General features: G+C 36.8%; 1 protein-coding gene across 6 annotated transcripts in view; it reads left to right on the top strand.

The window, feature by feature from the left end:
- Positions 1 to 19,380, top strand: part of ehbp1 (EH domain binding protein 1) — a 209,516-nt gene that overhangs the window by 82,399 nt on the left and 107,737 nt on the right. For all 6 annotated transcript variants that reach the window (XM_056477550.1, XM_056477549.1, XM_056477555.1 and 3 more), the window contains one exon: positions 14,286 to 14,464. In XM_056477550.1, coding sequence (XP_056333525.1) covers positions 14,286 to 14,464 — 179 coding nt within the window. The remainder of the gene's footprint in view (positions 1 to 14,285; positions 14,465 to 19,380) is intronic.

Raw genomic sequence — 19,380 nt, 5'->3', positions numbered from 1 at the left:
TCATACACTCTCATTCACACACATACACTACGGACAATTTACCCAGTCCACCTATAGCGCATGCCATTGGACTGTGGGGGAAACCGGAGCACCCGAAAGAAACCCACACAAACCGTGCGTGAACATGCAAACCCAGTCGAGGCTCGAACGATTGACCTTCTTGCTGTGAGGTGACAGCACTACCCACTGCGCCACCGTGCTGCCCCCCTATTGCATATTATTAACTTTAAAGTACTAAATCAGCATATTGGAATAATTTCTGAATAATCATGTCATGTGTTAGCTAAATATTTAATAATAACCTCTGAAAATTCAGCTTTAGAATCACAGGAATAACCTAACAATAACAACATGGAATAGCAATAACATTGTATTTTATTTTTAGTTAATACTATTGTACAGAATTGTTTTGGCTGTATATGTATGCCTTCTGGGTGAGTATTTGAGACTTCTCAGATGGACATTGTCAGTTACAGTGCTTGTAAACATTTAATGTTAATGTGGTAACTGGATGTAGCCGTACGTTTTCCTCCAAATGGACCGTAAATAATACCACTTTTCTTCAGAAAGGCAGCCTCGACTTGCCTCCCTCCCAAAAAAAGACCAAGATCATTTTACCTGCTCCTTGTTTCACCCCGGTCCAGTTTCTTCCCTCTGAACCCAGGGCCAAGGCTGCAGGAGCATGGTTAAGCCCAGCTCGAAGCCCAGTTCCGCTCCTGCACATGGACCGTCGTCCCCTTAAAAAACTGAGGAGAGGCCACGAAACCCCTACTGACAGAGGGGCCATAAGACCCCAATAGTGCCCTCATAATCTGTGAAACTCTACCAGAATAATCTCCCACAGCCGGCCCTCCACCGCTGAGTGATGCAGGACAGAACCTGAGAATCTGAGACGCTTTAAGACCTTAAGGCCTCAGGAAAAAATCTCCAAGCTTTTATCTGTGAAATCTCTCCATTTGATGAAAATATAAATAAAGTGAGGGCTATTTGGGCTGAGGAAGGAGAGATGGAGTTCATCTTCCTCCTCAAAGCACCTAATAATGTCACAAGCATCAATGCACTGGCTTTACCTTTGCCCAGGTGTGCGCTTTGGCTCGGTGTGCCTATCCTGATCAGATTCTGGGCAAGCGTAGAAGTTGTTCCCCTTCCAGAAGCTTTTGGACCGCCCTCATTTACCTTTTAAACGGCCTCTGCGTCCTCATCATCAGCTCTGTAGCAGTTCACAGCACGGCAGTTAGCATTTCGCTGCTTAGAGAGTCCTGGAGCCGTCGGGCCAGGTGTGGGTGAGTGTTTTGAGCCTGTTACTGTAATACCACTATCATTATCCTCCTCTCCTGCGCATGTGTGTGAGCTCAGTTCATGAGTTAAGCACTTGAAGAGCTCTCCAATACCCACGTTGACTTGCTACACACAGGCTACAAAGCTCTCGGTAATCTTCCTGTTGTAAGTCCTTAGTTTTATCTGCCAGGGATTACACTTCTGGCTTCAGAGAAAGAGAGAGGGAGCACGAGAGGGAGAGAACGAGGAAAAAAAGACTGCGGAGAAATGAAAACAAATCTTTAGTGTAATCTCTAGAAAGAAAACCTGTTTGAGTGGGGAAGTTAGCCGAACGCAGATTGGCCAAATCGCCTTATTCTGCATGTTTGATGTAGATGAGGCAGGTGTGTGTGTGTGCACGCATGTGTGTGATGATAGTGTGTGTGTTCATTTGTGTACATAAGGATCAAGAGTGTGTGTGTGTGTGTGTGTGTGTGAGTAAGAGAGCGAGCTGATGAGGCCTGTGTGTGTGTGTGTGTGTGTGAGTGAGTGAGAGGTTTTAAAGCCGAGGGCAGTTTGAATGACATGGTGGAGATGGAGAGAGTAACTTTAGATTAATCTTCTCCTGGTCTGTCCTCTCCTGAAGGTGTGTGGCCTTAAACTCGTTTCAACTGGGAGAGTCATTTACCCACAGTGCTCTGCATACCACCCAGCACTGATCAATAACAGCCCCTGCTAGCCCTCTGCCTTTCAACCACTAAAGCCCCTGCCACCACACACACACACACACACCCTGCATCTTATTTTCATAGAAATGGAAGGTTAAACTCTTAAAGGGGTCATATTCAACAAGTTTGTGTATATGTATTGGTATATACACTCACCAGCCACTCTATTAGGTCCAACTGCTAGTTCACGCAATTTTCTAATCAGCCAATCACTTGCAGCAACTCTGCATTTAGGCATGTAGACATGGTCAAGATGATCTGCTGCAGTTTAAACCGAGCATCAGAATGGGGAAGAAAGGTGATTTAAGTGACTTTGAACGTGCCATGGTTGTTGGTGCCAGACGGGCTGGTCTGAGTATTTCAGAAACTGCTGATCTACTGGGATTTTCTTGCACAACCATCTCTAGGATTTACAGAGAATGATCTGAAAAAGAGAAAATATCCAGTGAGTGGCAGTTCTGTGGGTGCAAATGCCTTTTTGTTGCCAGAAGTCAGAGGAGGTTGGCCTGACTGTTTTGAGCTGATAGAAAGGCAACAGTAACTCAAATAACCCTTCGTTACAACCAAGGTATGCAGAAAAGAATCTCTGAACGCAAAACACGTCCAACCTTGAGGCGGATGGGCTACAGCAGCAGAAGACCACACCGGGTGCCACTCCTGTCAGCTAAAAACAGGAAACTGAGGCTACAATTAGCACAGGCTCACCAAAATTGGACAATAGAAGATTGGAAAAATGTTGTCTGGTCTGATGAGTCTCAATTTCTACTGCCATTAGTGGGCCCATTAGTTGCAATTGAGCATCTTGTCAACGCCCCAGCTTACCTGAGTATTGTTGCTGACCATGTCCATCCCTTTATGATCACAGTGTACCCATCTTCTGATGGCTACTTCCAGCAGGATAATGCGCCATGTCTTAAAGCGTGAATCATCTCAGACTGGTTTCTTTAAATACACATTCACCAGATCTCAATCCAATAGAGCCCCTTTGGGATGTGGTGGAATGGGAGATTCGCATCATGGATGTGCAGCCGACAAACCTGCAGCAACTGTATGACGCTATCGTGTCAATATGGACCAGAATCTCTGAGGAATATTCCAGTACCTTGTTGAATCTATGCCACGAAGGATTAAGGCAGTTCTGAAGGCAAAATGGGGTTCCACACAGTACTAGTGAGGCGTACCCACAGTTATAAAGTGGTTGGTAAGTGTATGTAAATGCTTGTCCATTTATTTATTCTGTCCGTATATGTTCATCAAGGTTAGTTAATCATTATTATTTAATTTTAAATACCCATTTAATTTCTTTTCTTTGATCTGTAGACTTCAATCTTTAATCTTTAAACAATTTTTTTCTGTCCCTTTAGACTTTTATAAATTATGATTGGTTGACTTCACCATATGGTAATATATGTTGATATATTTATGGTTCATTCCATTCATTCACTTCAGCATCATTATGTAGATGTAGTTTTCTATACTTTTACATTTGAAAAAGTATTTTTTTTTTTACTATTAATCCTTTTCAGACAGAATTGCCATAAACTGCAATAATGAAAACATTTTCAATAATTAATCTATTAATTACATTTAATTAATTAATCATTTATTCATTTTGGTTACATTGGAATGAGGTGATACTTAGGGACATCTTGGATTTGATTCAATGTGTTTATCAAAGTGTTTATCTAAGTGTATATGTGAAATATGAAGTAAATATGAAGTAACACTTTTCTACCTGTTGTGTAGGTTCAGAATCTTTTTTTTTTTTTTTTTTTAAAGTCTACACTTACCACTAGTTCTGAATCAAGGCATTTAACATGAAGAAAACCTGCCGTTTGCCATGCAGAGATGTGATTCAGTGTGTTAAAGTGTGTATATAGGAAATATAAAGTCACACTTTATATCTGTTGTTTAAGTTCAGAATCATTTTTAGTGTACACTTGCCCCTAGTTTTGCATTTAACGTGAAGAAAACCGGCTATTTGCCAGTCAGAGAGTTTGTCTTGTGTTGCCGGTTGTGTCTTCCATTATCTTAAGTGTGTCTCGTCTCATCTTTCATGCGTGATGCCGATTGATGGTGTGAAACATGCCACAGTAAAAGCCTTCCTTCCTGACTCCATCGATCCTGCTTCACACTCCGGCCGACGTATTGACGTGGGCGTGTTTTGATCAAGGCCTCGTTCAGATAGGGGTGACTTTGTAATTATATTCTTTTTAATTGCTTTCGCTTATCAGGGCTCTCATCTGCCAACGAGACCGTACCGCGGCGGACAACGATCTGACGGCGGAGCAGAGCACACCTGATGTTTCTCTCTCTTCTCCTCTCCTCGTCCCTCTCTCCCTCCTTCTTCTCCTCGCAGTATTACTGCTGCTCTGCTCTTAATGAGTTTCCGTGTGCATTGCGGATTCATTGATAAATGACAGCTTTATCAGAGCAGATCGCTGAACTTCGCCTCCTGTAATTTGTTTGTTGAAGAGTGTTGTCTAAAGCAGATTAGCGCTGTATAGATTTAGTTTTCCCTGCTCTACATACCCTCTCATCCCTGCTTTAACTAACGACACTAAAAGAATCTTTTATACATTTTTTGGCTCACGTCTGATTTGCCACCGTAAATCACATTTTTCTTGCAGGGTTTGTTTAGCGTGGCGGTAATTTGAAGGTTGTTGTTAAGTTCTGTTTGCTTTGCCAGATATGCTTGCATGTTGATGATGTTGAACGTTACAGTGATTTAAGTCATTCGGTGTGTTTGGTGAACGTCTGCCTCCCTCTATCACAGAGCAAACATTGTGCCAGTCGCTTTTTTCGCTTTTCAATATTGCTTTTTTTGTGTGCGCGCGTGTGCAGGCCTCACTAGATAAAGCTCATTTACACAGTTCAGAGTTTTGGGCTATGCCTTTCCGGCAGTGTTTTCACCGCCTCTGACGTTAGATTACACCACATTACACATGTATAGCACACAAGCGCGTGCGGGAGATTTGCTCTCGCTCGTATCCTCCCAAATTTCCTTATGTTTTAGTGAGGGCTGTTGTGTTTAAATTTTTAAAGCCGTGTAGCTTAGCATGGGAAACAGGCCCCGGAAATGTGATTTAGTCATGCTCGCATATTTCGTGGTTTTGTACAAGGCCCAAAAAACTCCCCCTCAGCCTCAAGCTTAGGCAAATGAACTTCGCTCGCTTCAGCAAGAAAACTTAGCAAGGTTGTAATGTGAAATGATGAAATTCATATGAAAGTGTTGTCATTTGAGCTGAACACATCTTCCTTTTGTCACATAAAATAAGATCATGTTGTGTTGATGACTTCCTGAATCACTTCTTTTGTCAGATATCTTAAAGTAGCTCACTGAAGAGGCCATTGCTTTGTGATTGAATTTCTATGCGGGCTTCAGTGTTTACAGTTTTGAAATGACACTAATTATAATAGTGATCTGATATTACTTTAATGTCGATACCGTGCTTTCTCTTGGCATCTTGTTCCATGCAAGTTCTAATTTTTATAATTGAGCTTTTGATTTGGTTCAAAGCAGTTCAATGAATCTTTCACAATTGAATGTCCAACATAATTGGAAACTAAAGTCAGATTGCAGACAGACACATTTAGGGACAATTTAATCATTAAATTTAAGGTGCAGCTGAATAATTGAGAAGCGGTTGAGAAGAAAACAATGACGTATAATTGAAGTAAATGGACTGCCACTTTATGAATCAAATGACTGTCCCAAATCTAAACTGAGTCAGTGAGTCAACTCTAAAAGATCTTAAAACTGTGCTGTCTGGAAGAGAGGTCTGTAAGAGTGCTGACCTTGTGAATGTGTGTAAACACACGCACACCATAATGAGATGTTGCCACAGGCGTCTTAAGTGGATTACAACTTTTAAAGAGTATGTGTGTGATTGAAGTTTTGTTGTTTTGGAGCCTTTAGTGTGCGTGTGGTGTTAAGCCATAATCCTTGCATTTCTGTTGCATTTCAAAGAATTTGTATGGACAATGAAGTCTTTAGGTTCAAATATTGAGTGTAAATTTAAAACCAATTTTTAGTAAAATGTTGAATAAGATTTTTTTTTTTTTAGGTGTGTTTACTCTTTAAGTTTGACTTGTTAGTCACTGCTTATGTATTTGAAGTTATTAGTAGGAGTTTTTTACCCATAGATTATGAGTTACATATGTATTCTGAAGTAGAGCTGCTATGACTGTTGATGTCATCAATTACGTCAACTGCTTAAACACATTATATTGAAGTATTGGGGCTGCTGCTCCAGGACGAAGTAAAAGTGATAATATATTGAAAAAAGCCCGACCACAGGCATCAGAAGTGTGGGAATAGTTTAGACAGAGGCTAAATAAAACTTTCTTTACTTCTATGCACAAGCACCATCCTTTGACCTTGTGATGTTCCTTTGCTTTGAAACATAGTGTGGTGGTGGTCACTAGAACATTAAATCAAACCGATTACGACGGAAGCATTTAATGGTGTCATAAAATATTCTGTGACAGAATAGGGAGTGATGTAATTATTCTGGTGAACGACTATCCAGATGCTTGTGTGCATAACAGCCACTGGTAAAAACCACAAAAAAGACTGCAGACACACATCACAGTCTGATCAGAACAGAGACAATCATATCACACTAGTGCAAATTATATTGAAAACACCTCATTGTTTTACCGCAGATTTTCCAATGCAAAATAAATTGAATTATATTTTACATTTATCTATATTACATTTTATTATAATCCTATAATTAAAAATACTTTCATATGTCTCATAATAAATGATGTGAATACTTTCTATATGATTGATTTTTTTCAAAATTCAAAGATTACTCATTAAAATAATTAACAGAAATGCTGTCCACTTTGGAAAACAGTTGAAATATTGTTAGCAGTATTAGATTTAATGGTTAAATGAACTTTATGCTTGACTTGGATCCTTTGTTTTTTCTTTTAGAGGCTCTTGTTTCAGGCAGTATATTTTTGGACTTTTTTTGGCTCTTTTAAATGCATAAAACATAAAATACAGGTATTTTTTGCCCCGTGTTAGGTAGAATTTATGTGAAATGAATGGTAGAAGATGCCCAAGAATCTTGTTTGTTTTGATTATTGCACTTTTATTTTATTTATACTGGAAAAAAGTGTTTTTTTTTTCTGAAAAACTAAAATTATGAAATTTTTAAATGGAAGAAGTTGTATTTAAGCCTACTATTTATTAAAAGTTGTTCAAATGAAGGCTCGTCTTATTAAAAAATATTAGTAGATTAATGGTGGGAAATATTAACAGATCAAAAAAATAATCGATGGACAAATCAAATCCAAAACTATTGTCGGCTACAGCCCTATTTTGAAAAATAGCATAAAAAGCTTAGATGAGATATTTGAAAAAGCACTGATCAAAATCAGATACCTTTTACAGATACAGATAACTTGCCCTACAGACACTAGTTTCTTGTAACTCTACTGTACTGTGTACTGTTTTCTCTGAATTTGCAAGATCGTGAGAAGTGTCCTAAACTAGCATATTAAAGTCATCCAACAAGGCAGGTCACACGCAAGACAAATGCATTAGAGGATAGGATGATTTAGTGAAACTCAGTGGTCAATTGGATCAACACTGCATCACTGAATTGATCACCAGTTCAGCTCTGAACATGGTATGGATCTGTTTCAGCTTATGTTTAAGATAATTGGGATTGAATGCTCTGCAATGACTAAACCTTCATCAGCAGAAAGAATCAAAAGACATGTTCAGTTCAATTCATCTTTATTTCTGTAGTGCTTTTACAATGTAGATTGTGTAAAAGCAGCTTAACATAGAAGTTCTAGAGAATTGACACCGTGTCAGTCCAGTTTTCTGAGTTGATGTTCAGTTCACTGTAGTTTTATTTTCACTGCTGAAAGTCTGAACACTGAAGAGCAAATTTATCAATGCACAGCTCCACAAGTCCCAAATCAAGCAAGCCAGTGGCCACAGTGGTGAGGAACAAACCTCGGGATCAATACGAAGACTCGTCTGTCACTGGGGTCTTTCAGGAATCAGTCTCATCCTCTCCACTCCTCCATAACCGCCTCAGCATCTGCTCAGGATACAGCCTGGTCTAGGATTATGGAGACCTCGGGATGATGAAAAACAGACTAACATAAGTGTAGTTGCCGTTCAAAATATAATGTCTTTTGGGAAGTATTGAGGAAGAAGAACTGGTCCAAAATTTTGATGAAAGCAAGTTTAATTCATTTGGATTCAATGGTAAACACTTTGTCAAACTGGCTAAAGACTGCACCCAAAGTGTGTACAGAAGTCAGTCAAAGGTGGAGGAGGAAGTGTCATGTATTTTTTTAAGTAGTCTTGGTCCACTTGTTTGGTGTGCAGCAGGATTTGGTGGGTAATTTTTACACTAAATTAAATAAAGAGCAATTATAGTTCGTTTTAATCAAACCAAATCCTGCCAAGTGTGAACACATCCTAAAAGCATATTAATGGAATACGCAATGAATGACAGCTGATTATGACATTTCTGAGCTGGATCACACTCTCAGATCATCGCTTTCTAATCACATGACCTTTCCCATTTCCTCTGCCAAACTCTTTCACTCCATCTTCTGTCTCGCCCTTCATCTTCCTTACTCTCATTCAACACAGATTAAGTTTTCCCCCTCCTCATATCTTTTTACCTTCTCCTTCCTCCTTACCCCAACCCTCCACCATGTGTCAGGTGTGTGTGTGTATGTTCGTTCGCTGCCATCATGAATAATGAATATCTTTTCTGTCTCCGTCTTTGGTAGATGTTGAAATGCTGCATGATTTTTGTTTTTTCCCCTCTTTGTATGTGTGTGTGCGCGCGTGTGTGTATGTATGTATGTATGTATGCATGTATGTGTGTGTGTGTGTGTTAGTGATGAATGCAGCTTCATTTTAATATGTTCTGTTTGTGGGAAGAAACGGCGCTGTAATCCTGTCCTCCAGCGCAGAAACACGCCGCTGCCAATCGTTTATTTTTCTCCTCCTCCCCCCGCGACCGCTGCTCAGGGCAAGACAGCGCAGCGTTTGATAAGTACACGCGCTCTATGTGACACCAGAAATCCCTGTCAGTGTTGTTTCAGTAGATACATGCCGTTTAGTGTGAACGTACACTCTGTGCCCTGAGCTTGCGAAAAAACGGCAGAACTTTTACGTAGTTTCCACTGAACTGTAATTTTTCCTCCGCCAGTTTGAACAAATCTGACTGAAATCACTGTTGTGGTGTAAATAGATTGACTGTCATTGATGGCGTCAGGTTAAGTGATTCACATTTTAAAATATGATAGTTTTATGTCTGTAAATCCGAGAGCAAATTTGATCTTCAGTTCTGGTTTAGTGATTTAATGCAGGGGAAGTGTTCTTTATTTTGCATCTGGACCATGTATTTTAGTGCAACAGATGAGAAGTTTATATTTGGACAGTGGAGTTTATATTAGAACATATTATATTTTAAAAATGTGCAATATTATGAAAATGTTCAGCAGTTTACAATGGAACATGTACAGTTCAGTGGTTTACATTTAACAGAACAGTATAAGTTAAACAATTCAGATAAATGGTTTAGTAGTCAGCATTAGGGCTGTGCAATATGGGGAAATCTCTGATTGCAATTTTTTTGACAGATATTGCGGTTGTTATTTCATTTGCGATTTAATGTTGTGTAAAAAATAAATCAGTAAAATTTACGGTAAAATAACGGCAGCTGTGGTTGCCAGTATTTTACCGTTAAAAATATGGTACAAACGTAAAATTAATTTCTCATTTTTACAGTAAACTACCGTATTTCATTATTTTATAGATGTGATATGTCTGTACTTTGAGTTACCAACATCTGCACATCTTTTGTTACACAGATAGACACGTTAACACAGCCTAATGCAGCTGGTGATGAGAAAGTTAAATAATGAACCAATGCTCATCACAAACAACTTTTCCCTCAAGCAGACAAGTGTATCAGTGTATACAAGGTGCTCAGTGTCATTCACACAGCTACTAAACACCAGTATGGTAACATGCATAACATTAAAGTCATGAAATAAACATTAGATGTTAATAAATCTCTAATGTACATAACTGATGGGGAAACAACTAAAAAGATCCATAGTAATGTCAACAAAAAACATAAAAAGTGATGTGCCATGCAGGGAATTCTGGGAAAGTCAATTTACGGTTATTTGCCGTATATATTAAGAAAACATACTGTTAACCAGGTTATGGATTTTTACTGTAGCATTTTTACAGTTTTTTACCTTTGAAATTACAAATTACATTCAGCTCAATAATCTTGTAATAATATCACAGCTTCTTACTGCTAGAATGCAGTGTGTTGGTTAAAAAAGAAAATGAAAAGATACGTACTTCAACAGAATTACTTCAGCATTTATTCAGATTTGTTGTTAAATATTCAGAAGTTAAACTTATTTTCTCTAGACTAGAGCAAACAGTAAGCACACAAAGTTACATAACCTTTCTGTAAACAAGTTCAAGTTATTATAAAAATACAGAACACTCTGCAAACTTACATGGCTGATAAGAGGCAGATTGAAAGGTTCTGATTAGGCAGAATGAAGTGTGCTCACTCAATGGCTAGTAAGACTATCACACATAGACGACAGTCTCATATTTGCCTGTGTTTTCTGATGAGTAGTTTACAAAACCTTGTTGAAATAAAATTGTTCTCTTGCAAACTGCTCTCTTGTAAATTGTTCAATACTAAACAGAACAATTAAAAAATCTGCAGTTTTTTTTGCAAAAATCTGTTAATCTCAGTCCTGATCAAAACTACTAAATTGTTTAGGAAAATTACAGGATTTTAACTCTTTAATTGACAAATTCATAAGTGATGTCACTGATTTTTTTGTAAAACACACACACAAAATGAGGTATTTTCAATATAAGTAGTTGTGGACTGGATTTTTAAAAAACTTTAATCAAAGTCTTGAACATGTGAAACAACATTGTCTTTGATGCATTATTTTTGATTCGTTTTCTTTTTGTTCTCCCTAATTTACTTTTTGGTGGCTTTTTTTACCCCATAGAATTTCACCATAACCGCATTGTTTGATTGCAAAGCCATGACACCATATAGTCAGGCATTTTTGATAGTTGGTCGTTTTCCCTGTTGGGAAGAGGTAAAATTTGTACATTTTACTGTTGATCATCAGTTGACACCATTAATCCTTTAGATGCAAAAAAGCTTAATTTATTTTATATGGAGTATAACAGTAAATTAAACTGTGTGTGTGTGTGTGTGTGTGAGAGAGAGTGATCTTTACGCACTTATCTTGATGTGTCTAAGAAAATCAAAATATGCATTTCAGCTCTCGGAACTACATAGAGTAAACAAAAACAAAAACTGTGTATTTATGCACCATGAAATGTGGTTATAATGGAAGTCAATGAGACAAAAACAACCACCAACAGTAAATTAGAGAGAAAGTATTCAAATATAACAATGCATCAAAGCCAATGTTGTTACTAATCGTTCACATGTCCAAGATCCAGTCCACAGTTACTTTTTAAATTGAAAATACGTCATTTTGTTTTTTCACCAAGTCAGTGACATCATTTATGAATTTGTCAATTAAAGAGTTAAAATCCTGTAATTTTCTAACAATTTAGTAGTTTTGATCAGCATTGAGGTTAATCAAATATTTATCTGATGCATTTTTACAGCAGTTTAATTCAGTTGATGTTTTCATCCCGAACATAACAAAAGGGTAGTAAATTTGAACCGTGCACAAGGGTTAAATCATTTTATAATGAGCCAGCCAGATGCGTTTTCATCTCTGTAGTCTTAGAGCTGAACAGAACAGTTCAGTTTTTTAAATATACAGTTTACAGATGAGCACTTCAGTAGTTTATTTCGTAGTGTATATTTTTACAAGGTTGGCATTTAAACATACACTCTCTGCGCTGAGCTTGTGAATAAAAGCAGAAGTTTTATACATTTTGTTCCAGTTTAAACAAATCTGACAGAAATCACTGGAATTTAAGCAAATCAGAGGGTGGCATTTTAACAGTTTGAACACTGACTAAGTACTACTGTAAGTTATGTGTTTTTAATAATATATTATTGCAGTTATTGACTGTACAACGGACAATACAAAGTATTAAACGTATTCACAGATGCGGAGGATGAATTAAATAACAGCCATGCTTCCTGAGAGTTGAGACGTGTCTTGGTGTGTCAGTGTTACTGTTTTCCTCCTGCCGTAGAGGTGCCACAGGGTACTGTTAGCCTAAAGAGCCGAGTGCTCCTAAACGGCTGTTGTCTTCTAATTGCTTTAATAGCACCTGGCCGGTAATCCCAGGTAATTATTGAGCTGAAATTAGACAGCTACTTCAAACATCTCTTAAAAGGAGCAAAGACTGCCTCAGGAACTTGCAGCTCTCTTATCATGCATGCCGGAAAAGTGACATGGAAAAGTGGTTGCGGGTTTTGCATTGGTGTGGAGCTTAACGTGTTCTGTCACCGCCCCCATGTAGCATGTGTGCGTGTATGCATGCGGTGAATACTTGTCTAGTCCATTCTGTGGATAAATCACTGTTCGTAATCTCTGCTTGATTATGAAACCCTTTAATTAAATGGTTGAAGCAAAACACTTGAATCCTAGTTCGAGATCAGTCTCAAAAGCACATTTAAAGGATAAACGGAATCATTTATGTTCTCCCTTTAATGAGGTTCAGACTATATAAATGCGTTTTGTAAACAAATATCATAGCATTATACATCTACTGTTCTTCATTATTAGGTGTTTGTTTGTGTCGGCATCCTGAGCATTGTTATTAGTCTGTTTGTGTCTCTCTCTTGAGTAGAAAGGCTCTCGGAGCCCCAAGGGCCCCTCACTTGACTTTTACCTTCGTCTCTTTCAAGACAACCTTAACCTTTCAGATTGTGCAGACAGACGTAAAAACACACCAAATAACACACTTGCCCTCAGTGGCATTCGTTCGCATCTTAGCATTTAATTATGATAATCTAAGAGGAAAGCGCTCGAAGAATTTGAAGGAACTAACAGCGTCTAGCCAATCTACTAAAACCACACCTGTAGGATGTCATGGTTCCCTTTATAATGATGATGTTCTTTTATAGTTTATTTATTTATTTGTTCGGGATCTATAATTTGCATAAGTCTTCTGTCGGTCCCTCGCAAGCATTTTTTAAAAGTCTGTGCGTCCTTGAATCCTCCTGCAGTAGCAGGTTGTGTCCAAAAGGGGGCGTTGTTAAGCTGCTGTACATGCGTCAAGTGTTGACCAGCTGATGTATAGCACTCTTATCAGGGCAATGGCAGCGTCTCTCTTCCTTAGCACACACAGACAGATACCTGTCTTATGATAATGTATTTCTGCAGGATGAGCACTCTTTTATAACATGTTAGATTTGTATTTAGATGCGGAATCTATCAGGGCTGCAATTTATCAGATAGCTGCAAGTTTTGTCTCAGGCTATTTGATTATGGTTATTAAAAAGTTCTTGTGATAGGGGGAAAAATGCAAGCGCGCGCACTGCAGAATGAGAATTCCAAGCGATACCGTATCCGTAACACGCTGTCTCCATTTTTAACGGGATTATGTCCGAAAGTGGCCAGACTCCCGGTGCGAAGGGGTTCTGCTGCTTTGTATTTCTGGATTTGCGGGATTAGAATTCTCGTTCCTCCGTTTAGTTGGACTCTTAATCCAGACTGATACAGCTTCAAAGGCTGGTCTTTATTAATCATGTGTTTACATTATCCATGGTCATACACTCCTTACAGACCAAAGCTCTCATTAGAATGAGCATGTAAGTCCTTTGTGCATTTTTTTTCTCTGTGTGTGTGTTTGTTCAAATTAGACAGAGGGTTTTCAAAAGAGGCGACATTTAACAAAGCTGAGCTTACAAAGCTAATTGGAGAGAGATGGGTTGGATCTGATGTTCTTGATTGCAATTTGAGGACTTTTTAAGAAAAGAGGGACAATAAGAGGGTTGTGTGAGTGTGTGGGGGAAAGATGTTAGTGTGTATTTGAAGAACAGCAAAAGCTCGGGCTAAATGAGTTTTGTGTTTGGTGTACAGTTCATGTTTCCGTATAATTGCAAGTCGTGTTTCTCTAATTCATTTCCTATTTTTATGCATTATTCAACATTTTTATATCGTGTAATGACAACAGAAAGTTTTTTTATTCTGTTTTGTTTGTTTGTCTGGAGCAACTATACTTGACAACTTTTTTGGATAAACCTCTTTCTTTCTTTCTTTCTTTCTTTCTTCAATAAAAACAAAACGGTTAATTTAGACTTTTTTTCTTCTCCATAGCCTAGTCCAATTCCTAGTCCTGTTCTTGGTGGAAGGCCGAACGCATGTCAGTCCTTATTGGCCTGGTGTCGAGAAGTCACAAAAGACTACAGAGGCGTCAGAATCACCAACTTCACCACTTCCTGGAGGAATGGACTGGCATTCTGCGCCCTTTTACATCACTTCAGACCCGAACAAATGTAAGCCAGACACAGAACATATCAGTACATCCTTTTACACATACACAGAAACATTGTTTAATCATTTTGACATAATTTACCCCATATAAAAGAGACAGTTCACCCTAAAATAAAAACGCATATATCTTATCATATTAAAGATAGATTTGCAGTGGCATGCAGATGAGTAAATGAAGGAAGTTTCAATAAATTGGATTCTTTATGTGATACGTTTTAAATCAAATGTGATTCATTCAGTCATTTTCTTTTTGGCTTATTCCCTTTATTAATCCGGGGTCGCTACGGCGGAATAAACCACCAACTTATCCAGCATATGTTTTATGCAGCAGATGCCCGTCCAGCTGCAACCCAGTACTGGGAAACATCCATACACACTCATTGACACACATGCACTACGGACAATTTAGCATTCCCAATTCACCTATACCACATGTCTTTGGAGGAAACCCACACCAAATGGGGAGAACATGCAAACTTCACACATAAATGCCAGCTGACCCAGCCAAGGCTCAAACCAGCGACCTTCTTGCCGTGAGGCAATTATGCTAACTGCGCCACTGTGCTTCCAAATGTAATTCGATTTTGTAATAATAAAACACCCCTTTCTGATCTCTGACAATATTTGAAAACTGACCAGCGCTACAGACACTTGTGAATTATATTATCAGAGAAACAAAAGAGAGAAGGATGATTAGCACAGCATTAACATAATGTGCTCTTAGGAGAAAGACAATGGCAACAGGTAAACACTCTAAGCACTACATATGAAGGTGACAGAAATACTTCAGGATATCATTATCATTAACCAAATGCATCTTAACCTTCAATCTGTAATCAATTATTTTGTTTAATGGAAAAAGATTTAATAGTTATGTTATGAAGAAAGTTGACTGTTAGCTACAACCAACAAAATGTCAAGATTAACTTAAGCCCAAACTTTATGGTTTTTAATTAAAATTTCATGGATTTATACACAACTAGTTCAGTACAACTCATAATTTAATAGAATTAATTCCTCAAAACAATTCCTTTTACTTAAGACTTCATCTGCCATATAGAAAGTTGCAAGCATATTAACACTCTTCTAAATAACAGTGAATAAAATTGCATTATGCACAGTTTATTAGATGTAAAGGGCAACTATATATATATATATATATCTCCTACACTGTAAGACCCAAAAAGTTAAGGTAACTTAAACCATTTGAGGAAACCGATTGCAACAAACCATTTAAGTTAAAAACTGATCCTAATGAGTACTGTGAACTTAATCCATTTGAGTAAATGAAGCAATTTGACAGTAAAAGCCAATAAATGAAGAAAACTCAAACCAACTGAGTACTGTAAAACCCAATAAGTTAAGGCAACTCAAACAGTTTCAGGAAACCGATTGCTACACACCATTCGAGTTAGAAAACGAATCTACATGAGTACTGTGAACTTACTCCATATAAGTTGAAGTAATGAGGTATTTAATGAACTCATTACCTTCAACACTGAGATCAAAACTCTTTTCAAATGAGTAGAATTAACTTTCAGTCAATTTTGAGTTAACTACACTTATTTCATTTGATAAATTTGACATTGACATTGTTTTACAGTGTACAGCTGTCATTTATAGTAGTAGCTTTTCACTCATAGCACACTACCATTATAAGCCACATTAATAAGTCTTTTAAATATACTATGACTTGAATTCCACAGCAACTTATATAATATAGTTGTTAAGTATATAGTGTAATATACAGTAGTATATAACAATTGTCAACTATACAAAACTTTGGATTTTGTATGTATGGCAAATGAAATAAGCATATGATTGTTTGTATAGGGTATTTTCCAGTCACATGTTTTTTCACTTTAAATTATTTATCACATATTTCTGAAAGATATTATAAAAGGTGACTTGTACACCAATGTAAGTTAAACATCAGTGGTACTTATTAGTTTATTTGTCAGTGACGTTATGAATATATATGTACATGTATACGATAGTCATTTATTTTAAAAGTCAGTATACTTGACAGAAATAAAAAGGAATAGTATAGTTTATTTGTTAATTGTTAATCCCATTAATCCATTTTCAGATGGTGTCTGTCTTTGATCAGAATAATCATCAAATAATCCAGCAGTCTCTATATAATTAATAGTGACAGCCCTAAACTCTATCTATACACAACCCACTTAATTCACCTCTCTTTCTCTCTCTCTCCATGTGAGAATCTCACTCTATGTGGGGGGTCTAATATGGTTTATGATGGAGAGTTTTTAATCCCTCTGTCTTATTTCTGAACATTTCTGTGTCTGGTCTCATCAGGAATGACTCAAATCCTCCTTAATTACTACACTTACAGCAGATTCATCACAGTGCTGACAGCGCCACGGCCAACCACCCTCTGGGTTTAGCATACGCTGAAGTACCAGGAATCTGGCCACCATCTCTTTAAGGAAGAGATAGACTGATTTATTATTTTCGTGGCTTTGATGAAATATCTTACAATCATTTTATTGCATTGAAATATTGTATGTTTTTGACAATGCTGAGCATGACACAATTAGGCATGAGACTATAACCAGTTTCAAGGTTGACTGCGTTTTTAATACTACTGAAAATGTTCTGCTATTTTATTTAATTTTCTCCAAATTAAAATGTTCTGGTCAGCCCATGATTCAGGAAACATCTTAAAAGAAAACTGTTTATACACCAACATCCAAGCATACTATAGTCCTGAACAGTCAAGTGGCTTTCTTTATATGCAAAAAAGAAAGATATCCAAAGATGTCTTCAAGTTTTAATTAAGAAATCTCAGTTTTTAAAACTACTTAAGAGAGCAGATGACAAATAAAATATATTGTGCACAATGGGGGACAAAAGTTGTTGTTTTTTTACCCAAACATTTAAAAAGAACACATTTTAGAGCAGTAATCATAATACCGTCATACTGTAAAAACCGTGATGTTTTTATCCAAGGTTTTCATACCGTCAGAATCTTATACTAGCCCATGACTTGACGCAATGTAATGCAGGGATAGTGGTGACACACATGGTTTAAACATTTCCAGATATGCTAACATAACAAAACATACAGTATTAACAAGTTATTATATCAACACTACATAGAGAAAAAACTGTGCCAAAATTCAAAAATATTTTGAAGATATTGTTGAAATATCTATGTTGTTTAATCATAGCAAATGTACTTTTGTACTTTTATTTAGTATCGCAGCATAACCAATGCAAAATTTCAGCTTAAAAGGGTCATATTTTTTACTGCCATTCATTTAACTTTTTTTATATAATATAGATAAAGTAAAAAAACAATATAAAAATTCAATAAATAATAACAATAGCGACAATAAAGCAAAATAATCAATATTGATAACAAAATTAACACAATTAGTGGGAGGTCAAATATACACCTAATAATTAAACTCTATACTAAATATACATCTTTGTTCTTGGTCTGAAGAGGAGACTGTGAGAGAAAGCTTACTGGTTATTAAATTACAAAATGCATACATTGCAGATTAAAGCCAAGAAGCGTTTGTTTTATCCTTCTACACAATCTGGACAATGTGGCCTTACATTAGGGCATTGGCCAGTATAAGATTCTGATGGTATGATAAACTTGGATAAAAATATCATGGTTTCACTGTACTGTGATTACTATTTTGAAACAGTAAATCTGTCAGGCTAAATAATTAATATGAATCATTGACTTCTGCTGTCTTTATAGTTTCAACTTGAAAAGGCATCTTTTTATATGTTTATTATCTTTGGATATAAAGTGAATCATTGCACTCCTCAGGTTTATAGCTTGCTGGATGTTGGTTTATAAGTGATTTTGTTTTTCAGATGTTTCCTGAATCATGAACTGACCAGTAGCTTTTGATGTTGAACGCGTAAAAACTCGTAAAAAAACCCATACAAAATACCTTAGGAACGACATAGCAGAAAATGTAACAGTCTTAAAACCTTGACTTTTCAAAACCGCGGTAAACCTTAAAACCGGTTATCATCCCATGCCTACCATACGTATTCAGTCCATTTGGATCAGATGTTTCTGAATACATTCATTTGGAGGCGAAGGGAAAATGTAATTTTTTTCCATAACATAAATGTCATATACAATTTTCAACCACTCTTGGATTGTAGGGGATTCAGGAAGTAACCAACACCTTGTGATCGCTTTTAAATGTACGTCTTTCTTTTCATTTTAAATGGTTATTTAATCTGCTTTTATTATAGTTTCAAGTTTGATATGTAGCCGTTTAGATGCTAACAAGCAGAAAACACTAAACCATCATACGTTTTAGTTATGCAGAATGTAAGATGGTTGTATCATTGTTACAATTTGTCCATCTATTATTACAGCAATATCATTTGTTTCTGAATGCGTTTCTTCATCCATTTCCTCACATTCTTTTTTTTTTTACTTTATGGCTGTGTTTTGCGATCTGGGCTATCACAAACATCAGGTCCTAGTTGCATTTTGTTTAATATCTATATATAATTCTTAAAAACACACACGCCTTATTTTATTTAAAAGTATTATTTCAATTTATTAAGAAAATATTTAAGTTAGTATTTAATTAAAGCAGATAACAATTCAAGCTGTCATATGGTCATATTGCAATGTTCCCCTCAAGATAAAAAGTATGAAATTACAGTTAATAAAATATATACTACAGTATTACAAGTAATGAATGCAGTTTTTAATGGAATAGCTTGTAAAACAGACTTAATGCGTTTATAAGTGGTGTTTGGTGTGTTTTTTTCTAAAAGAAATTATGCCCTAGAGGACAATACATGTCCAACATCAAAGTTTGAATAACACGTATTGAATTTTGGGTCTTTACTCTCAATTTAATGAAAGATATTGTCCGTTTTTTTGAGTCGCACTCTACTGTTTCCT

Source organism: Danio aesculapii, chromosome 17 (genome assembly GCF_903798145.1).
Source record: "Danio aesculapii chromosome 17, fDanAes4.1, whole genome shotgun sequence".
Classification (NCBI taxonomy): domain Eukaryota; kingdom Metazoa; phylum Chordata; class Actinopteri; order Cypriniformes; family Danionidae; genus Danio; species Danio aesculapii.
Note: the sequence above shows the minus strand (reverse complement) of the source record. Positions and strands in the feature narration are given on the sequence as shown.